Here is a 22500-nt window from a genome sequence, read left to right as displayed (position 1 = left end):
ACAGTTCTAGCTAAAAAAACTCAACTGTTAAGGCATTTCATTTTTTTTTTTTAAGTTTCCAGACACTTTTGAATGGTTTCCAATGGGGAAATGTCCAAGCCAAAATTATGTATTATGTATGATACGTATGATGTATTAATCTGATTGTCCAACATCCTGCAAAATTCCATGTTTCTATATCAAAAACTGTGGTAGGAGTAGCAATTTATAAAAAAGGATGTGAGAATAATAATAAGAAGAAGATGAAGAAGCCAACTGGTCAGTTTCCTCTGCTGAGAAGTGTTGGACACGTCCAGGTAGCTGCGCCACTAAAATAGCAATTTGCCAAAGTCAGAGCACACCTGTCTCTTAAAGGGACTGATGAGCAAGTGACACACTGATTGGATTATTTCACGTTACGCCCGAAACAAACACACCCATAATTAAATAAAAGAATTAGTAGATGCCTTTTGAAAGTCACACAAGGTTTACTTTTCCCGTTGTTACAATAGCAAAGATATACCAACAGGTACTAAACTGTCAGCTCATCTAAAGATTGCTAAAATAGGGCACTAAAATTTGTGTCCAAATGTTTTTTTTTTTGCTGACACAGACGTGCAAATGCACAGATACACACAGCATGTTTCTCTGCCCTGTAGAAGAGAACTATTGCCAATAGAATAGGACTCACTGAAGCAGATAAATAAACACTGGCACTAGGTGTTTTCCATATTGAATCATATCTTTAACATTTTTAAATATGGTGAACGATATTATATCCTAAACAATATCGTCCTAAATCTACCCCTAATTATCACATCAGGGTGCTATTTGTTTTTGCTGTTTTTATTAAAAGAAAAATTCACCCCTATTAAATATCTACTAGAGACAGATTATATCTATCTAGTATCTTTTATTTTACTTTAATCCTGGATATATGGAGATATATGGAGTGCATTATTTATATGATGACATTCTGGATCATTGACTTGATCTGATAAAATTCTTGTATTTTTAAATTGTATACTCAGATGAGGGTGTGCCATATCATATCATTTCCTATGCAATAATAAAAAAATAATTCTCATTTTGTTGCAGTAGTGTATTCTTAAAATATATTTTTTAAATTCAGTGTTTTGCCATATCGCCAAGAGTATCCTTATCACAAAAATACCATGAAATATTGTGATTTTATTTTTTTTTGGGCCAAATTGCACACCCCTTATTGGCACTATGCCTAATCCCAGGTATGGCCTATAAAGGGGTATGAATTTCCCAGTATTGAGACACTGTGGAGCAGCTCTATCCAATACATTTTTATTTGAGTTCACTAATGCTTAATCTTGTGTCTGAACACAATCAAATCCAGTATAAAGTCTTCACTGGACAGTAGAAACAGTTCCTCCAACAAAAGCAGGATTAACTCTGTTTTAAATAACCTTGATTTCAGAAGCAACAATGAACAAATACTTGTTGTTCATTAAAAAACGGATAAAAATATAGCTGTTCATCCATCACGTCTACGCTATAACCCCTCAGAGTCAGAGTCATCCAGTTAGTCTGGATATGGAAATGATTGTTTAATTGAGCAATTTGCATACATTTCACATTTCACAAGCCTGAGCGCATAATTGCGTTTCTCCGCTGACGCGCCGTATATTTACCGATGTTGATGAAATCCGATCTGTACTGACAGGTCATTCCGAAGCCGAAGTCCCGCCAGAAGCCGGTGTCCTTCTTAATGACCTGCAGAGAGAAAACCCAATTAAAGGCTTCATTTTCTGTCTCTGCTTTATTTCATCATATTTACATTAGTCTTAGAGGACAATTCCAGAATGATCTATTATTGATGAACACATATAATTATTTTTTATCATTTCTCAATAATTAGAAAAGCTCCTTTTATAAAGCATCTCAAATAGAGATGGTAACTGTTAGTTGCTAAAGCAAGAAATGATAAGTTGCAGAAGGTAGATAAAGATTAGCAGGAACAATAAATTATAATAAATTCAGACTGATATGGGTAAAATTTATTGAGCTACACATACAGAATTAGTGTGTAATGCATGTGTAACGAATGTGTAACACAACAGACGTCTCAGCCTGTAGAGAATTATAGAGGTTCCTAATGGTTTTCCTGTAGTAATCCATCAGGTCCATGCAGCTCCAATATTCTCAAACAGTTCCTGCAGATTGTGCGGTAGCAGTGTTGATAGAGCGTCCAATAGAATAGCATCCCACACATTTTATTTTTTTTATTACACATTTATTTGTAGTTTCCATCCATTTTTCTCCCAATTTAGCTACTCAGCTGTATATCCATTACTGGTGATGCCACAACACAATACATACATGTGAAGTCAGACTCTGCCTCTTTTTTTGAACTGCTGCTGATGATGCAGCATTGCCGAGAGCAAGACCAATTGTGCACTCTCGGGGCTCTGACAGCTAATGACAAGCTGCATGACCAGGATTCGAACCAGCAATCTCCTGATCATAGTGGAAGCATTTTAGACCGCTGGACCACCCAGAGCCCATCCCACACATTTTGTATAATCTATAGTTATATTATAAAAAACATATGCGTTTCTATTGGATCTGATTGATTATCACAGGGGGAACATTAAGAACCTCTACAACTCTCTTTTACATGCTGAGACGTCTGGTATGTTTATAATCATGTATATTTTTTCTTCTGAACAGCACTGCTGTCACACACACTTCCTTCTGAGTGCAGATTCACTACTTTTTATCTGATGAGTGTAACTCATGAGTCAAACTGCAGCCCATTGACCTCTACTGTCATTTTTGTAAGTCAGTGGGTTTTTTGTTCTTTTCTGGGCTTAAATTAAAGTGTCAGAAACATTGTGTGTGTGGAAATCGACCTCAGAATACTGATAGTATGTTGTAAAACTCTTTAATCCCTCAGTTTGCCTCACTTTTACCTTTTTCTCTGCACTCTTCCAGAATGTAAACGCAGCATTTTTGTAATTGCAAGATGTATTTAATCACATCCCTGCCTGTAATCAATCACATGTGACATGACAGAGCATTCCAGCATGTTGATAAGAGGAAAGCTGAATTACCAGCTGTTGCTCGATGGGCGGGACGTGCTCTCTGCTGCCGTAAATCACCGCTGGGTTGTATTGACTGAACAGAACGGGGTAGAACACTTTCTTTCCTGAAACAAAGACAAAGACAAGAATTGCATGCAGATTGAAAATGCTAGTTCAGAAAATAATGCAATGGAATAAAACCTTATATGCAAGCGATTAGTTTATATAATAGTGAAAAGTAATGTACAACTATACTGCAGGCCAAGCAAGTGTTGCAAATATTACAATCTGATTAGAGACATTCCTAGAACATTCTCTGATAGACAGTATAGATGGAGGGAAATTAAAAGACTCTTAAAAGTCTGTCAACTGCCAACTGCCTGTTCGAATCCTGTTCATGCAGCTTGCCATCAGCTACCGGAGCCCCGAGAGAGCACAATTGGCCTTGGTCTCTCTGGATGGGTACAATGGATGGTGCTCTTTCCCCTCATCACTCCTAGGGTGATATTGATCAGCACAAGGCTGCGTCTGTGAGCTGATGTATCAGAACCGAGTCGCTGCATTTTCCTCCGAGCATTAGCGCTGTGATGCTACTCGGTAATGCTGCATCAGTCATGTAAATTGGGAATAAACTGTTGGGCAACATTTCGTGTTTGTGTGCATAGTAAAGGCATATCTAGAAGTCTACAATCTCTCACCAGGAGGTTCACTACACAAATGTTGCCTTTGAAATCCTTTCTCTTTCTCTCTCTGTCTCTCTCTCCTCTCTCTCTCTCTCTCTCTCTCTTGTTCTCTCTCTTACCTGGCTGTGTGTTCAGTCTACAGGTGTTGAGAAAGTCGGAGGTGAAGATGATGTCGACGTCGCAGAAGAAGAGCAGAACATTTCCACCTTTCCACGCCCGAGCACCCACGTCCAAACCACGCCCACGCGAAAACTCCTCATTCAGCTGGATCAGGGTAAAGTTCCGGAAATTCAGCTCCCTGAGGAAAGAACAGCCAGAGGTAAGCCACAGTGCACTGGCCACTTTATTAGAAACACCTATGCATTACCTTGTTCTACCACTCATTGACCGGCTGCTTTATTAGAAACACCCATATAAATTGATCCTCCACCCACTGACTGGCCACTTTATAGGAAACACTTATTTACTGCCTTGTGCTTCCACTTAATGACTGGTACCTTTATTGGAAACACTTGGCCACTACCTTTTTCTTCCACTCACTGACTGGCCAATTTATTGAAAACACTAGGCCACTATCTTTTTTCCACTCACTGACTTGCCACTTTATTGGAAACACTTGGCTGCTACCTTTTATTTCCACCCACTGACTGGCCACTTTATTGGAAACACCTACTCACTACCAACTTGTGCTTCCACTTACTGACTGGCCACTTTATTGGAAACACCTACTCACTACCAACTTGTGCTTCCATTTACTGACTGGCCACTTTATTGGAAACACCTACTCACTACCAACTTGTGCTTCCACTTACTGACTGGCCACTTTTTCTAAAACACCTACTTACTACCTTGTGCTTCTAGTCACTGACTGGCCAATTTATTGGAAACACTTGTCCTGTACCTTTTTCTTCCACTTACTGACTGGCCACATTATTGGAAACACCTACTTACTACCTTGTGCTTCCACTGACTGGCCAATTTATTAGTAACACCTACTTCCTTAATTTGTGCTTCCACTGATTGGCCACTTTATTAGAAACACCTACTTTTTGCTTTTACTCACTGGCCAATTTATTGGAAACACTTGGTCTACCTTTTTCATGGTCCTGAGGCTGGCAGCGGGATGCTTAATTAAGAGCTCTTCCATAAAGGAGATCCATCTCCATCCCATAATTCCCAGCAGAGGAGCTTCACAGCTGGAGCTCAGGAGGAGCGTTCATCATCCCTACAGCCACACATCTATCTATCTATGTATATTTTAACACAATTTAATCATTGTTTCTACTGAAATCAAGAGGATTAAAAAGAGTTTATTCTGCTTTTGTTGGAGTAACTCTCTCTACTGTCTAGAGAAGAACTGCAAAGAGATAACCCCAATAGTGGGAACAGTTTCCTGTTTCCTACCCTGTACCCTTGTACAAAACCCTCCAGAGGAAACAGAGGTGAGCAGTAATAACAGTTTCCTATTTTAGAACCCTATATGAGGAACAGAACACTACATGGAACATTATATAAGGGCCAGAAATGTCCCTTGATCACAATGTCCTACTGTAAAACTATATAGCGCCCTATATAGTGAATAGAAATACTCCTTTAAAAATGATTTGACTTGGAACCCAATATAAACCATTATACTGTATATGGAAATTAAATGCCCACTCATCATGATTTTATACTTTGGATGCCTATATAAAACACTAGGGAATGCTTATGCTCCCCAATTAATATTTCATATTTTTGATCACCTTATGTAGAACTTTATACAGGGAACAGAAATGCTCCATAATCAGGCTTCCCATTTTGGACCACTATACAACCTCTGCAATATAATCAAGAGGAAGATGGATGATCACAAGCCATCAAACCAAATTGAACTGCTTGAATCTTTGCACCAGGATTGGCATAAAGTGATCCAAAAGCAGTGTGTAAGACTGGTGGAGGAGAACATGCCAAGATGCTGTGAAAACTGTGATTAAAAAACAGGGATATTCCACCAAATATTTATTTCTGAACTCTTAAAACTTTACGAATATTAACTTGTTTTTGTCTTTGCATTATATGAGGTCTGAAAGCTCTGCATCTTTTTTTGTTATTTCAGCCATTTCTCATTTTCTGCAAATAAATACTCTAAATCACAATATTTTTAAGTGGAATTTGGGAGAAATGTTGTCTGTAGTTTATAAAATAAAACAACAATGTTTATTTATTCAAACATATATCTATACATAGCAAAATCAGAGAAACTGATTTAGAAACTGAAGTGCTCTCTTATTTTTTCCAGAGCTGTATATAGGGAACAGAATTGCCCCTAGTAAACAGGAAAGCACCCTTACTTTGGAGTCCTATGTAAAATTTTTATTTTTATATAGAACAGTTAAATTTCTCTATATAGGGAACATGAATGCCTCCTAATCACAGGTCCCTGTTCCAGTTGTATCGGTACTGAACTGAATGTGTTGAGTACGGGAAAGGGTTCCTCTGACTACGGTTCTTCACAGTTCACTGCAGTGTGAATAAGATTGGACAGTTCTCTGAGCATCAGTATTCTGGATGAAGATGATGGGTGTGTGTTTGTGAGAGTGTGTGTGTGTGTGTGTGTGCGCACTCGTTTCTCCCCTTTCCTCTCAAATGAACACAAATTATTCATGGTTATTGATTCACCTTGGCCGGGCGGATGTGTGTTCAGGCCTCTTTAAAGCGGATCAGTGCCGCCGGAGCGTTCCGCCGCAGCCGGACTGAAGATAACTCTGTTAGCACATCACACAGACTGGGATATCAGCGCTGAGCCGAGCGGGGGGCGGAGTTAATAGAGCGTGTGCTCATAAATGAATCATGGGGGCAGTGTGTTGGGTGGAGAGCCTGAGGCGCTCTGACCACTCTGAAGCGTGGCAGATGATGTGCCGGGTCACTTATACAGAAACACTACCAGTCAAAAGTTTTAAAACACAGTTTTGTCCATTGGCAGTGCTGCTCAGCCCAGGCAAGCCTGTGTTTCTTATTTTACCATTTTAGCTATATATGAAATCTTATTTATAGAGTTATATATATAGAAATATATATATATATATATATATATATATATATATATATATATATATATATATATATATATGGGTTCCAATGTATTGAAAGGCAATAATGTGGCATTTCTGTTCCCTATACAAGGATATATATAGGTGTATATAGGTGTTCCGATATATAAAAAGTTCTATATTGAGGTTTCAATGTACTGAAAGGCAACAATGGGACATTTGTGTTCCCTATATAGAATTCTATATAGGGGTTCAATGTGTACCACATCCTATACAGAGACTCCAATGTATTGAAAGACAATAATGGAGCTTTTTCTGTTCCCTATAGAAATGTCTATAAAGGGGTTTTCCAATGTATAGAGTTATATATAGGTTCCAATGTAGTGAAAAACAATAATTAGGCTTTTTTTTGTTCCCTATATAGAGTTATATAATGGGGTGCCAATATATAGAGTAATATATAGGGGTTCCAATGTATAGATTTCTATATAAGGCATACAATGAATTGTTCCCTATATAGGGTTTCATATAGGATCACAAAGTACTACACTATGACAGGAGGGGTTTTACTGTTCCCTATATAGGGTTCTATATAAGACACAAAAGTAGGAGATTGTGATTTGATGAGCACTTCTGTTCACTATATAGGGTACATGTTTCCTGCAGATTCCTGCAGTGAGAGGTTTGACTCTGATCCTCAGTGTGTGAATATTTCAGTGTGCATGTGTGTGTGTGTGTGTTGGGGCTGCTGTTAGGTGTGTAAATGAAAGGACATTATTCATGCGCTGAACGTCAGAGCAGATCACACAGCCCTGCGTTCACCACGACAGGGGGCTGCCGGTCATGTGACCCCCGACCATGACTTATAGATGAGCAAGAGAACATGTGTTTAACACACTGCAGTTCCAGCGTAGTGAATAGTGATTAGAGGGCCATTTCTGTTCCCTATATAGGGCTCCTCTATAGGTTATAGTGATTAGAGTCCATTTCCGTTTATTATATAGGATCCCAGTGTATAAGGGGTAGTGATTATGGGTTCAATTATGTTCCTTCTGTAAGGTTCCAATATAGGGAATGAGATTAGGGTGTACTGCACTTTATTTAGGGTCCTAGTGTAGGGAGTAATGGTTAGGGAGGCATTTATATTCCCTATACAGAGAAGCACTTCTGTTCCCTATACAGGGCTCCAATGTAGTAAATACTGATAAGGGTCCATTTATGTTCCCTATATAGGGATCTAATGTAGGGAGTAGTGGTTAGGGTTCATTTGTGTTCCCTATAAAAGTTTCCAATTAAAAGAGTAGTGAACAGGGTCCATGTGTTCTCTGTATAGGGTTTCGATATAGGGACTTGTGAGCACTAGTACTCTAATGTAGAATAATGGAAATAGTGATAAGGGTCAAAATATATTCCAAATATAGGGTTCTAATGTAGGGAATAGTGATTAGTTCTACTGTAGGGAATAGTTATTAGGGTCCACATATGTTCCATATATAGGGTTTTAATGTAGGGAATAGTGATTACAGTCCACATATGGTCCATATATAAAGTTCTAATGTAGGGAATAGTAATTACAGTCCACTTATGTTCCCTATATAGGGTTTTAATGTAGGCAATAGTGATTAGTTCTACTGTAGGGAATAGTTATTAGGGTCCACATATGTTCCCTATATAAAGTTCTAATGTAGGGAATAGTGATTACAGTCCACATATGGTCCATATATAGGGTTTTAATGTGGGGAATAGTGATTAGTTCTACTGTAGGGAATAGTGATTAGTTCTACTGTAGGGAATAGTGATTAGTTCTACTGTAGGGAATAGTGATTAGTTCTACTGTAGGGAATAGTGATTAGTTCTACTGTAGGGAATAGTTATTAGGGTCCACAATCGTTCCCAAGAAAGGGTTCTACTGTAGGGAAAAGTGATTGTTGTCCATTTATGTTCTCTATATAGAGTTGAGATGTAGGGAATAGGTATTAGGGTCCACATATGTTCCCTATACAGGATTCTAATGTAGGGAATAGTGATTAGGGTCCATAAATTTTTCGTATATAAGGTTCCAGTGAAGGTCACATGCCAGTACCTTGAGGTGTTCTCCAGCATTCCTTTGATGTCGTTCATCTGGTCTCGGCCGAAGTAGACGACGGTAAGGTGCACTCGCCTGTCCTGCTTTATACACACCTCTCTGAGAATACACACACACACACACACACACAAAGATCAGGTTACTGTTGCTGAAAAATACATGCTGTCTATGTTAAACGAAGAGACACACAGACAAACAGCACAAGCTCATGATCTACAGAACCTCTGGAACGGCGTTCCATCACCACAATGAGGAGAGTATATATATATATATCGAAATACAGGGGTTGGACAAAGAAACTGAAACACCTGTCATTTTAGTGTGGGAGGTTTCAGCCTGATAGACAATTTTCATTAATTGCACATTGCACCAGTAAGAGCAGAGTGTGAAGGTTCAACTAGCAGGCTAAGAGCACAGTTTCACTCATAAAATTGCAATGCACACAACATTATGTGTGACATACCAGAGTTCAAAAGAGGACAAACTGTTGGTGCACGTCTTGCTGGTGCATCTGTGACCAAGACAGCAAGTCTTTGTGATGTATCAAGAGCCACGATATCTAGGGTAATGTCAGCATACCACCAAGAAGGACGAACCACATCCAACAGGATTAACTGTGGACGCAAGAGGAAGCTGCCTGAAATGGATGTTCGGGTGCTAAACCGGATTGTATCCAAAAATATATAAAACCACGGCTGCTCAAATCACGGCAGAATTCAATGTGCACCTCAACTCTCCTGTTTCCACCAGAACTGTCTGTCACCACAATAAATTATTGTGGTCTAAAACCAGGTGTTTCAGTTTTATTGTCCGACCCCTGTATATTGACAGATTTCTGTATGGGACGACTATTTGCGTAAGGGCATCTAAGAGAACAGATTGATATATAGATATACGGATATGACATCACAACAACATAACCTTCCAATTGGACAATGTAGGTCACTCAGACTCCATATGAAGCTCTGTGGAACCGGATCAGAACCTTAGAGAGAGCTGAACCGCATACAAAGGAGACGCTCCAAACAGAACTCAAACACACACACACAGCAGTCTGGCGTGTGAAATTCCTGCACTTTCAGACACATTCTGATAGACAGGCGCCAAATGCTTCGGGTTAACGCTGACTCTGCATTTTCCTTTTATCTCCATACACCAACCGAGCGGCACCGAGACAACCGGGCACTGCCGGGCCCACCCGGACCTCCTCTCAGGGTTCTTCAGGGACACGGGGAACGTCCTCTGAAACTGCATCTCATGTGCAGTGTGTGTGTGTGTGTGTGTGTGGGATCTTTTTCAGGTGCACTTGGTTGTCGAGGTGCCAGATACACTGAAAACATTTCAGAGCGCAGATATAAACAAACAGACAGACTGAGAGAACCGTGCAAGAACTTTCAAATACTGCCACACAGACACACACACACACACACACACACGCACACACACACTCCTTCTGCCCTTTAGCTACTTCAAAAAATATAACATCAAATAACTGAGGCTGACTCACAGGATTTGCATACCAAACATATTCTGTAGTTCTAGAGTGCAGAACTTTTTATTAAAGCGATTTTATTTATATTCTGTTTACCAGTGTGTGTGTAAATATGCGTATCTATAGAATACTGTGTATATGTAATATTAATACTGGGTTGTATCACTGGGTAAGTAAAGGATTTAGAATTTATTGGGTAAAATAAAACTGTTTAACACAAAAGAAATGATGCTTTAGCTGCACTGTTAAAATAGCAATCCGCCAAAGTCAGAGCGCACCTGGCTCTTAAAGGGAATGATGAGCCAGTGACACACTGATTGATTGATTTCACATTACACCCACAAAAAAAAACACACCCATGATTAATTAAGAGAATTAGTTCATGCCTTTTGCACCATGTAGCTTGATTTAGAGCATGTGAGTGTGTCTTTGCTATTGTAACAACGGGAAAAGTACACCTTGCATGTCTCGAAATGCAACGCAAAAGGCATGTACTAATTCTTTTAATTAATTAGGGGTGTGGTTAATTTTGGGCGTAACGTGAAATAAACCAATCAGCGTGTCACTTGCTCACCATTCACTTTAAGAGCTAGGTGAGCTCTGACTTTGGTGGATTGCTATTTTAACAGTGCAGCTACCAGGGCGTGTCCAACGCTTCTCAGCAGAGGAAACTGAGCTGCTTGTTCACGCTGTGGAAAAGCTCCAGCAGCTCATTTACAGGAACCTCAATGTTATTTTATTTTTTTATTTAGTATTCTGTTTATTGTTGATGTAAAAGTTGGGTTTTACAGGGGCCAAGATAGCAATAAACGTCTGACTATTGATGTTTGTCTAGGTTGTATTTAGTCAGTGGAGCACCTGTGTTTTCTGTTGCCAAGATAGCAATACACTAAAAATGACCTAAACACCTAAGTTTCAGACCAACACGCCCATCAGTGTAGATATATATTTAGAAGCACTGTTGCTATTTAAATGATGCAGGTGGATATTGTGTAAATAGATGGTGGATGGCGTGTAGACTGTTGTTGGAGTGTAAGATAGCAATGAGCATGATGATGCACCTGTATGTGTATATATGGCATTATTAAGACATATAGATATTTAAAAGGGTATGCAAACCAAATTTATTTACATTTCTCATTATTTTCTTTGTTCTTGTTTAAATCTCCATGATTTTCAGCCCCCACATCCCCTCTCCTCCAGTTGTATCTCTCCGACTCTCCGACTCTCCTCTCCTCTTTTCTCCAGCCTCTAAATTATGCATGAGGCAGAAGTGTGTTTTCAGCTCAGTGAGAACTCCTCAGTGTTCGGGAGGATTCCAGAGTAGAATCCAGAATTTTTAATGAAGGCAGAAAAAAAAACACACAGTCTGCAGCAAAACTGATTCCAGGACACCTTATTTACCGCATCTCTCTTTTCCACTCTACTCCAGGAGTGAAGTACTGATTTTTGTTCAGTAGTTTAGTATAATGTGTTGGAGCTAAAGTGTTACTTCACATCAAAAAAAGTCTCAGAATGTTTTCACACCTTCATTGTTTGGTACAAAGCAAAGAATCATGTTCTGGTTAATTAAACAAGAGAAGAAGAAAAAGAAGAGGTGTTGCGCTGAAATCAGTCTCCCCATGGTTGTCAGGCACATCATGAATACAGTGCTGGTGATTCTGTATCTACTGTAACTATAGATTAATTACAGAGCAGTATGGGTACAACAGATTACAGTGCTGGTGATTCTGTATCTACTGTAACTGTAGATTAATTACAGAGCAGTATGGGTACAACAGATTACAGTGCTGGTGATTCTGTATCTACTGTAACTGTAGATTAATTACAGAGCAGTATGGGTACAACAGATTACAGTGCTGGTGATTCTGTATCTACTGTAACTGTAGATTAATTACAGAGCAGTATGGGTACAACAGATTACAGTGCTGGTGATTCTGTATCTACTGTAACTGTAGATTAATTACAGAGCAGTACGGGTACAACAGATTACAGTGCTGGTGATTCTGTATCTACTGTAACTGTAGATTAATTACAGAGCAGTATGGGTACAACAGATTACAGTGCTGGTGATTCTGTATCTACTGTAACTGTAGATTAATTACAGAGCAGTGTGGGTACAACAGATTACAGTGCTGGTGATTCTGTATCTCCTGTAACTGTAGATTAATTTCAGAGCAGTATGGGTACAACAGATTACAGTGCTGGTGATTCTGTATCTACTGTATCTGTAGATTAATTACAGAGCAGTATGGGTACAACAGATTATAGTGCTGGTGATTCTGTATCTACTGTAACTGTAGATTAATTACAGAGCAGTATGGGTACAACAGATTACAGTGCTGGTGATTCTGTATCTACTGTAACTGTAGATTAATCTTTATTTATTAACACTAATAAAAATAATTCGAGGGGAATCTGTTACATCACATTAAGACGGTGAGAGAAGAGAGATGGAGTTTGGTACCTGAAGTTGTGCATGAAGTGTCGGAACTTGTCGGCGCGGTGTGAGAGTGGGAGGATGATGTTGATGATAGTGTTCTGGGTCTGCACTCGCTCATCCGACACCTTCATCAGCGGCCCGAACGGCCTGAACAGAACCAGCCGGCGGAACTGCTGCGGCTGCTCCCCGCGGAACGACAGGTCATACAGCGTCCCCTTATCCTTCTCCGTACGCGCTATACCTGCAGGGGGCGACACAGGAGATTATTCATTACAAAGAGCTGGAGGGGGAGGAGCAGATGGACAGCAGCCGGTCAGCTGATTTTATTACACAGTTAAATCCATTAACATCAGTATCATTTTCTCACACTGACTGAACCAAACTCTTTTATTAATTTCACTAGTCCATAGAGCAGAGGTCGGCAATTACATTTGGCTGCGGGCTACAGACTAGTAGCACTCCAGCCCAGAGGGTTGTTGAACCCAGTTGCAGAACAGTTGATCTCAAAGCAGGTAAACCCAAGAAGAAAAAAAAAAAAAAAAAAAAAAACACAACGCTCCTCACACGGGATCAAAGCCATGTCGGCGGGGTCACGGTCCAATACACTACTGCTGCCTCAGCTAGTGAATTGGGACATGGCTGGGGAAAAAAACGCCCTTATAAAGAGATAGAGAGCCCAAGAATGGGCAGAAAAACGAGAACAGGTGGTTGGTGTTAGCTTGTGCTAAACTGCAAAAACATAAAAACTAGTTAATGCTTAACTACAATTGAACCACAAAACATAAGGTGCAGATCCCTCCCTCAGACAAAGTCTACTGGCTAATCCTGCTGTGTACTGTCTGTGATTCTCAACCAGCAGAAATTACCCAAATGTTTCTGCATTTCTTCAGCTGATCTAGTGGGTGGGGCTCTGATGGGGGTTGATGGGTGAGGGGTGGAGCCATGCTGGTTCTATGCAAGTTTCATTAGTGTGACATCACAATAAGGGAGGGACCATCCAAATGGCTCATAGAAACAAGTGATGAGCTTGGAGTGTTTATAGGGGGAGAGACACCCAAGTGGACAAAATAAAACATGCAAAAAATAAGTTTTGCATAAAATGTGTCATCTTTAAATCTGTAGACATATTGATTACCTTAATTTCTAGTGTTTAGGGGTGTATTTATAATGTTTTATATTGTGTTTGTGTTGAGTCTGGGGATGTTATTATTAGTTTTAATATGTAATCTTGATGAAAATTGGCAAAATATGAGTAGTCTATAATGTATGCAACAGTATAAATCTTTATCCAAGGTGCCTGAAAGAGTAAAAACCACACAAATGAAAGAAATAGAAGCTCAAAGGAACTTGGCCTTGGTCAAACCAAAGAGAAATCTCAACCAACCACAGAAACCGTAAACCATGATTTCATTTTTTCTCTCATGAATGGTAAAATGAATAGGAGATGCTGGGAAATCTGGGAAATATCTCCCTCTTTCTCCACTGCTGCTGGTTGTAATCTTCTTCTTTCTCAGACTCTATCAGCACCATCATCTTGTTCTGTTTCACATACGCAGATCATTCACTGCAGACTATATCAGGGCTGCTATAGAGGCTATTTGAGTCAATGCAGGCCTCTAATGACTGAAACATCAAAGCTTAGCCTCCAGGCTTCAACCAGCAGCCCAGTCAAAGATCACATTTACACCAATTACATCACACAGAACTCATCAACCAGGACGTGTTCCGTTTCTAAAGTTATAAGGGAAACATATTATGCTAAACTTACTTTTTGTGTGTTTTTGTATTTCCATTTGTGTCTCTCTGTCCCTATAAACACTCTAAACACTCCAATCACCAAAAAATTCATCTACCCATTTTCTGTAAATCAGCTGAAAGAGTTTGGTGTCAGGAATCATTTGCTTCAATAATTCGTTTAGATGCTCTTACCTTTATTGTGATGTCACAATAAACCAGGAAACCTGCATAGCACCAGCCTGGCTCCACCCCCCACCCATGAACCTTACCAAGAACCCCACCCAATAGATCACTAGTTAAAGATCTGCCATGTCATTTTTGGAACCAGGTTGAGAACGTCGGACAACATGCAACAGGTTAAGCCAGCAGACTTCGTCTGAGGGAGGAATCTGTAGCTACTGTCTGTGTTAAGTCAGCATATTTATATCTTCATTTTGATTAATACAGTATTATTCCAATATCGATATTAACAGTATAAAAGCAACCGCTTGTGATGGCTATATGTAATCATGCACTGACAGAGCTTGGCAAAATGAAAAAAAAAAAAATATATATATATATATATATATATATATCACATAATCTGAAAAAAAGACAATTTATTAAAATATATTGACATGCAGACAAAAAGCACCAGAAGTGTCAGATTCTTAAAAAATAATAATATTCTTTCATGTATAGTACAGAATAGTGCTTTTACTACATATTTAAAAAACATTGTTCAATTTAACAGGATTTTTATACCCTCTGTAATGAAATGTGGAATAATCTTTAAGCACTGATAATATTCTTGATATGCTAACTAAACTATATTGTTGATACAATAAGAATATTTATCCCAATATGATAAAATAAAAAAAATAAAAAACTAAAATAAAAAAAGCACTTAAAACTGATTAGATTTTACAAAATTGAAAACCTCTGGAATATAATCAAGAGGAAGATGTATAATCACAAGCCAACAAACCAAACTGAACTGCTTAGATTTTTGCACCAGGAGTAAAGACATAAAGTTATCTAAAAGCAGTGTGTAAGACTGGTGGAGGAGAACATGATGCCAAGATGCATGAAAACTGTGATTAAAAAACAGGGTTATTCCACCAAATATTGATTTCTGAACTTTTAAACTTTATGAATATGAACTTGTTTTCTTTGCATTATTTGAGGTCTGAAAGCTCTGCATCTTTTCTGTTAGTTAAGCTGTTTCTCAAATGTTCTGCAATTAAATGCTCTAAATGACAATATTTTTATTTGGAATTTGGGAGAAATGTTGTCTGTAGTTTATAGAATAAAACAACAATGTTCATTTTACTCAAACATAAACCTATAAATAGCAAAATCAGAGAACCGGATTCAGTAACTGATCTCATATTTTTTTCCAGAGCTGTATTTGCCCAGCTCTATCCCAACAAGGTTAGGTAAGGTTGGATTCACATTATAAGCCTCATTAATCAAATCAGATTTGGCAGATTTAGCAGATGTGATAATTCACAATAGCTATATCTGTCTGTATTGTGAGAAAATCTGTTTTACCTTTACTTTTTTACATTCTAAATTTGTGTTAGTAGGATTAAACTGTGAGTTTGATACAGTACGGTCAGCCTCAGCCCACAGCATCAATAACCAGCACAGGAAAAACAGACAGGAACAAACAGCCAATGCCTGCAGTGTGATAGCATCCTGCTCAACTTCCTCTTAGTGCAGCCTGTGTGTACTGGACAGATGACCCACAGATATTTCACTCTGAAATCGAACAACATAGCTGTTTAAAAGGGTTTAAAGCAGCAGTAATTTATTCTACATTTACAGTGCAATATTTTACACCCTGCACAAAGTGCATTGTGAGGTTCATTGCTACCTTACACCTCACCAACAGTCTATTTTTACAACTTCTGCCTGCCTTGTTTAAATAGCAACAGGGCTTCTGAATATATCTACACTGATGTGTGTGGTGGTCTGGAAATGAGGTGCGCTCAGGTAAATTTCTGGTGTATTGCTATCTTGGCAGTAAAAAACACAGTCAGTTCTTCACTGACTTCTTCACTTCACTGACTGAATACAACCACAGTCAGACATTCATTGCTATCTTCACAACACACAGCAGCACAAACCCATCATTTACATTAACAATAAACAGAATGTTAAATAAAATAACTTTGCTTTTACTAAAAATGAGCTGCTGTAGCAGCGTGAACAAGCAGCTTAGTTTCCTTTGCTGAGAAGCATTGGACAGGTCCAGGTAGCTGCATTGTTAAAATAGCAATCTGCCAAAGTCAGAGCTCACTTGGCTCTTAAAGGGAATGATGAGCAAGTGACACACTGATTGGTTTATTTCATGTTACGCCCAAAATTTACCACACCCATGATTAATTAAGAGAATTAGTACATGCCTTTTGCGTTGCGTTTTGAGTCGCTCAAGGTGTACTTTTCCCGTCATTACGATAGCAAAGACACACTGATACGCCCTAAATCAAGCTGCATGTCTATAGATCACTAAAACAAGGCCCAAAGAGGCATACAGTGTCAGTATTCACATCAGTTTAGGGTCATCCAGCAATACGTAAGTTGTTTTTTTTTTGTTTTTCTAGTTTCATTCCGTTTCAGGGAGACAGCTGGATAAATTGAGGTTGGCTGTGGGCTGAACTGTGAACAGTGTACGGATTCAGAGACCGAACGCTGTGGCTGAGGAATGAACTCAGATCTCTACAGACGCTGCTTTGTTGAGCTGCCTGAGAACTGTACTCCAGTCATCAGATAATCAAATAAAGAGCTGAGGAGTGGTTAGAGTAAATTGTAGAGGAGTGGTTCTACATTTAACTGAATACGTACATTACAGTACACTTCAGTCAGCATGTTAAACCATAACGATACATGGGCTTAATCTCATAGATTATGGTGTGGGCGTGTCTTAAATGGGCAATCAATGGGAAATCAATGATTTTCATGTTCTCTTTAGTGTTTAAAAGGAATCCATTCTGTATATGATGCTCATATGTGTGTGAGGTACCAACGTAAGCCTCTCTGATTGGCCGGATGCAGCATGTAGCATCTCTCTCCATTGAAATTAATAGGTTGTGTTGAGGTTAAAGCTATAGTTCACACATACCATTAATGGTAGAGATGTAATTGTGCAAGAAAAATCACAATATAGGTTTGGTTAGTAGTACCTCACAGTTTTGTTCCATGTGCTTTTTGATATATATATATGTATAAAGGGGTTGGACAATTATGGGTGACATAAGAGGACAAAAGAGGACAAATTGTTGGTACATGTCTTGCTGGAGCATCTGTGACCAAGACAGCAAGTCTTTGTGATGTATCAAGAGCCACGGTATCCAGGGTAATGTCAGCATACCACCAAGAAGGACCAATCACATCCAATAGGATTAACTGTGGACGCTGTAAGAGGAAGCTGTCTGAAAGGGATGTTCGTGTGCTAATCGGATTGAATCCAAAAAACATTAAAACACGGCTGATCAAATCACGACAGAATTCAATGTGCACCTCAACTCTCCTGTTTCCACCAGAACTGTCTGTTACCACAATAAATTACTGTGGTCTAAAACCTGGTGTTTCAGTTTCATTGTCCAACCCCTGTATGTAAGTCTTTGCAGATGTAGGCTAAGGGAGAACAGTGTTATACAGACAGAAGAGCTGTTTCAGTTCAGACTACGACTCTGACGTGGGTGTGTGAAGTTTCCAAAGGCTGACAACAAGGATGAATCAGTTATTTCCTGAGTGAGTGTGTAAGAATGTGTGTGTGTGTGTGTTTGACCTTGGTGTGGCACCCTTGCCCTGCTGTGTTTGTGTATATGTGATGTGTGTGTGTTTAAGACAAGGAGGGGGGGGGGGTGGACATACTTCAGCTGTGTGTTTGTGTGTGTGTGTGTGTGTGTGTGTGTGTGTGTGTGTGTGTAAAGCAGCTGTGCTCTGTCGGCGTTCGTACACATGCAGGTCTGCATCACAGGATTTCCTGCCTGCAGCGCCTCGACCTGCTTGTCTCTGAACTGTCTGTTTCAACTTAGACATGGACAAAAGTGTTGGGACACCTAGGCCCTTTCCTATTTCTGCTTTGTACCCCCCCACCCTTTGTTTTAACATAGTTAAAAGAGAAAGAGTTGTAATCCCGCTCCTAAGAATTGGTAAAATACCTTTTTTTGGTAGAACCCGATACAGATATATGTAGCTATAGCAATAGAGCACTAAAGTTCAGCAACCTAACTGCTGCTGCTGATTAACTATAGTTAACTTTTTATTTAAGGGGTTTATCACATGTCTTCAGAAAGTGGTCAGGCGGTGCATCAATTACTTATTATTGTCCATTCCTTAATTCCTCTGTGATTGGAAGCTGAAATTAACTTTTATTAGATTTTATTTTATTTTTCTATTCCACCTTAAATGCTGCAGTCTCTGCTGTCTGTTGCATTATTTAACCCCTTCAGACCCTGCATCCATTACAATGGACATCATGTATTTTCTTTCATTTTAAATGTTTTAGAGCTGTTGTACATCAGAATAGAGCCAATAAACAAGTTTATAAACCAATAAAACAGCAGCTGAAAACACTGGAAAAACTAATATTTAATAAATCAATTTTTACTAATTTAGAACACTTCTTAACCATGTGTACCGATAGTTAAAAGAAATAAAAATTAAAAAAGGTCAATATGAAATATAAAATATTAGCCAGACTTCCAATGCAATGGAAATGAAAAAAAAAATCTAATTAGATTTATTTGCTATGTGCTTTAGGCAGAAAAACAGCTTTTTTTACTTTTTTTTTCAATCACTGGAGATTAAAAAGAGTCTTTTATTGGAGTAACTGTTTCTACTGCCCAGAGAAGACTAGTTTTCTACTGAATTTTGAAGCACTCAATATTTGGGGCTTTATACCAGTCTATATTATGGAAATTATTTAGTGCCAAATTGCAAAGCAAACACAACTGTGCAAAAGTGCAAATGCAATCCTAAAGATGCATTGCTTTTCCTCACTAACATGCAGAATACGTGCAGAATACAAAATTAAAAGCAAAAGCACTATTTCAGTAGTGGGGCATTTTGAGGAGGTTCATTTGCAATTGTGACACAAATTTAGCATTTGGCTTTGAAAATGTAAATTCTTGTGTATTGTTTTTCGAAAATGTGCCAAAGAGAGCGGCGAGAGTGTACAGTTAAAATCTTAGTTTCCACAACACTGTCAAAGATAGATAAAGATAGTAACTCTAGTAAAATGGTGTGTAAAATGATAGTAATCAAGAAAATGTATTATTATATGTGGTATATTTTATTATTTGTTTTATTACAGAGTCTGTGGCCCGTGACTGCACATATATTTCTCCTTCTGGCCCCCAACAAAAAAAAAGTTTCACTGTCTGTAATCCAAGGAATGAAAACAGGATGTTCCCATTTTTAATTAATAGGATGTTATAATTGAGGAATTTACAAATACCTTACTTTATACTTACAAATATTTACTGTATTATTAACAGTTTACTCTCGGATCAACAAATTACTTTTATTTTGTTCTGTATTATGAAGTGTTTTCCTGTTTAAACTCTGTCTATGTAAGAGCTGGTTGCTTCTCCTGATAGTCACGGTGACGTTTCTCATTATTGAGGTATTTTTACTGAAATATTTACTGCAGTCATGTTTTCCACTTCACCCAGTTTTGACTCTGAGCCACTCTGGAAACATGCCTCTGACAATCACTGGGAAAAGAGTGAGCGAGAGAGACTAAGAGAGAGAGAGAGAGAGAGAGAGAGAGAGAGAGAGAGGGAGAGAGGGAGAGAAAGCGAGAGAGGCTTAAAGCATCAGCAGGAGAACTACAGCTTCACAACTTATTCATGGGGAGCTTTTATTTCCTTTTTCTGGCCCAGAATATCTGGCAACAGTATCTAAAACACCAGCCGTAGAGATTTTTGTCTCTGAGGTGCAAAAACAGACCTGAATGATGGTGACCGACAGCATCTGGTTAGAACTGTCAAAACAGTGCAAACAGAGAAGAAACATTGGCAGGACCCAATCACATTCACATTCAGTGCTGATGCCTGCAAGTTAAAAAGTTTGCCACTATTTTACCTATGGACACACATAATATTTGGCAACCAAAAACAATTAGATGAATATTTCCGTAAGAACAAATGAAAAGACTTAACATCATATACCAAACTACGGCAAATTTATCTTGTCATATTGCAGTCTTTCCTCTAATGTTAGTGTTTTTTTTTTTTTATTCCTCGCTTCTTTCCCGCCACCGGCTGCTGGGAAACGGCAGGTTTAAGTTCATTTTTATGCTTCGCTTATTTAACGTTTATTTAACGTATCAGTTAACTGAACTGAGCAGAAGACTCCACACACATAACCCAAAACTCAGTGCACTACTCTTTAGCTTCTATAAAACGAGACAAAAAATATATATATATATAAAAATAAAACAAAAGTCCAAAAAATCCCTATTAAAGTCAATTTTGAGTTGAACTGACCCTCTATGAAGTCGGCAGTACTGTAGACCTTGCTGGCGACCCGGTCCCGGCTCAGGTTGGGCGTGTTGAGGGTCTGCAGGGCGCTCTCCAGGACCTCACTGATCTCGTCCCGCCGGTCCTTCCTCACCGGTTTCTCCTCCGGGTGGCGGGTCAGTCCCATCTCAAGCTGGTACACCCGCTGCAGCGTGAAGCTCTCAAACGGCACCACCGAATACTCGCTCGGCAAACGCACGCCCGAGTGCACCTCCGCCCGAGACAGCTGACTGCGCAGGAAGTCCTAAAGTTAGGATAAGTGGTTGAAAGGTATGGAAAAATATTCACTTAATAATTAATCACATTTTAAAACACATACAAAACAACAAATAACATGACAGACACTGTTTCAGTGTTATCAGTACAAGTAGGTGTGTGCCAGATCATATTATACGCAATAATCACAATATCACCAACATTTTTGAATATCATGAACGATATTATACCCTGAAATAACATGTCTTATCACCCACTCCTAATTATCACATCAGGGTTCTACTTTTTTTTACAGTTTTTAGTAAAAGAAAAATCAACACTGTTCTCATTTCCCATTATTTATCTACTAGAGACAGATTATATCCAGTCCAGTATCATTTATTTTATTTTATTTATATATATTTGGAGTGCATTATTAATATCATGGCTTTCTGGATCATTGTCATTGACAAATTTGATAAGTAATAATTAATTACTATATCAATTAGGGATGTGCCATATCATATCCTATTAAATAATAAAATGTTATTTTTATTTTGTTGCAGTAGTGTATTCTTAAAATATTTTTTTTTAATTTAACTGTTTTGTCATATCACCAAGAGTATCGTTATTGCAACCATGAAATATTGTGATATTATTTAAGGGCCATATTGCCCACCCCTATGTTCTAGGATTTTAATACAACAGCATGCAGGCTACTGTATTATTCATTATGTGTTGTTCTCAGATTTGACACTATTTTACCTTTGATACACCAAATGTTTGGATGAAAATATAAGAAAAGCACTTTTGCTGTTTGTACAAATAAGTGAAAAGACTTAATGTATACCAAACTCCTGAGAAACTGCAGATTTAAGTTATTGTTTACGCTCTACTTGTTTCATGCTCAGTATCAGTTTATTTAGTTAACTCAGTAATCTCTTCAGAAACTGGAAGATTTTTAGCTGAAAGATACGAGCTGTACAGGACTATGATAGTTAAGCAATTAGGAGAATTAATTAAATAGGAGTTTTTACAACTAACCTAATTTAGTTAAGCGTTTCCTAAAACAAATGCTCTGTTATTAGATACTGCATTATTATAAGTTGTCCTAACTTTATATGTGTTAAAGTGTAGTAAATAAAATGGTTATATTTGTGTTGTGGTGATTGTTCGCAATTGTAGACCCTCCAAATTAAGTGCTTATTTTAATTATCTATACATACAGTACAGGCCAAAAGTTTGGACACACCTTCTCTTTTTCAATGCGTTTTCTTTATTT

The 22500-nt window shown here is 38.5% G+C and overlaps 1 protein-coding gene across 1 annotated transcript in view; it reads right to left on the bottom strand.

The window, feature by feature from the left end:
- Window positions 1-22500, bottom strand: part of csgalnact1a (chondroitin sulfate N-acetylgalactosaminyltransferase 1a) — a 45352-nt gene that overhangs the window by 5299 nt on the left and 17553 nt on the right. The window contains exons 3-8 of the mRNA XM_007228828.4: window positions 20991-21267; window positions 12796-13012; window positions 8834-8935; window positions 3838-4016; window positions 3066-3160; window positions 1644-1725 (exon numbers count right to left, since the gene is read on the bottom strand). Of these exons, the coding sequence (XP_007228890.3) occupies window positions 1644-1725; window positions 3066-3160; window positions 3838-4016; window positions 8834-8935; window positions 12796-13012; window positions 20991-21267 (952 nt within the window). The remainder of the gene's footprint in view (window positions 1-1643; window positions 1726-3065; window positions 3161-3837; window positions 4017-8833; window positions 8936-12795; window positions 13013-20990; window positions 21268-22500) is intronic.

Source organism: Astyanax mexicanus, chromosome 20 (assembly GCF_023375975.1).
Source record: "Astyanax mexicanus isolate ESR-SI-001 chromosome 20, AstMex3_surface, whole genome shotgun sequence".
Classification (NCBI taxonomy): Eukaryota; Metazoa; Chordata; class Actinopteri; order Characiformes; family Acestrorhamphidae; genus Astyanax; species Astyanax mexicanus.
The sequence above is the reverse complement of the archived record's forward strand: the minus strand, read 5'-3'. Positions and strand labels throughout refer to the sequence as shown.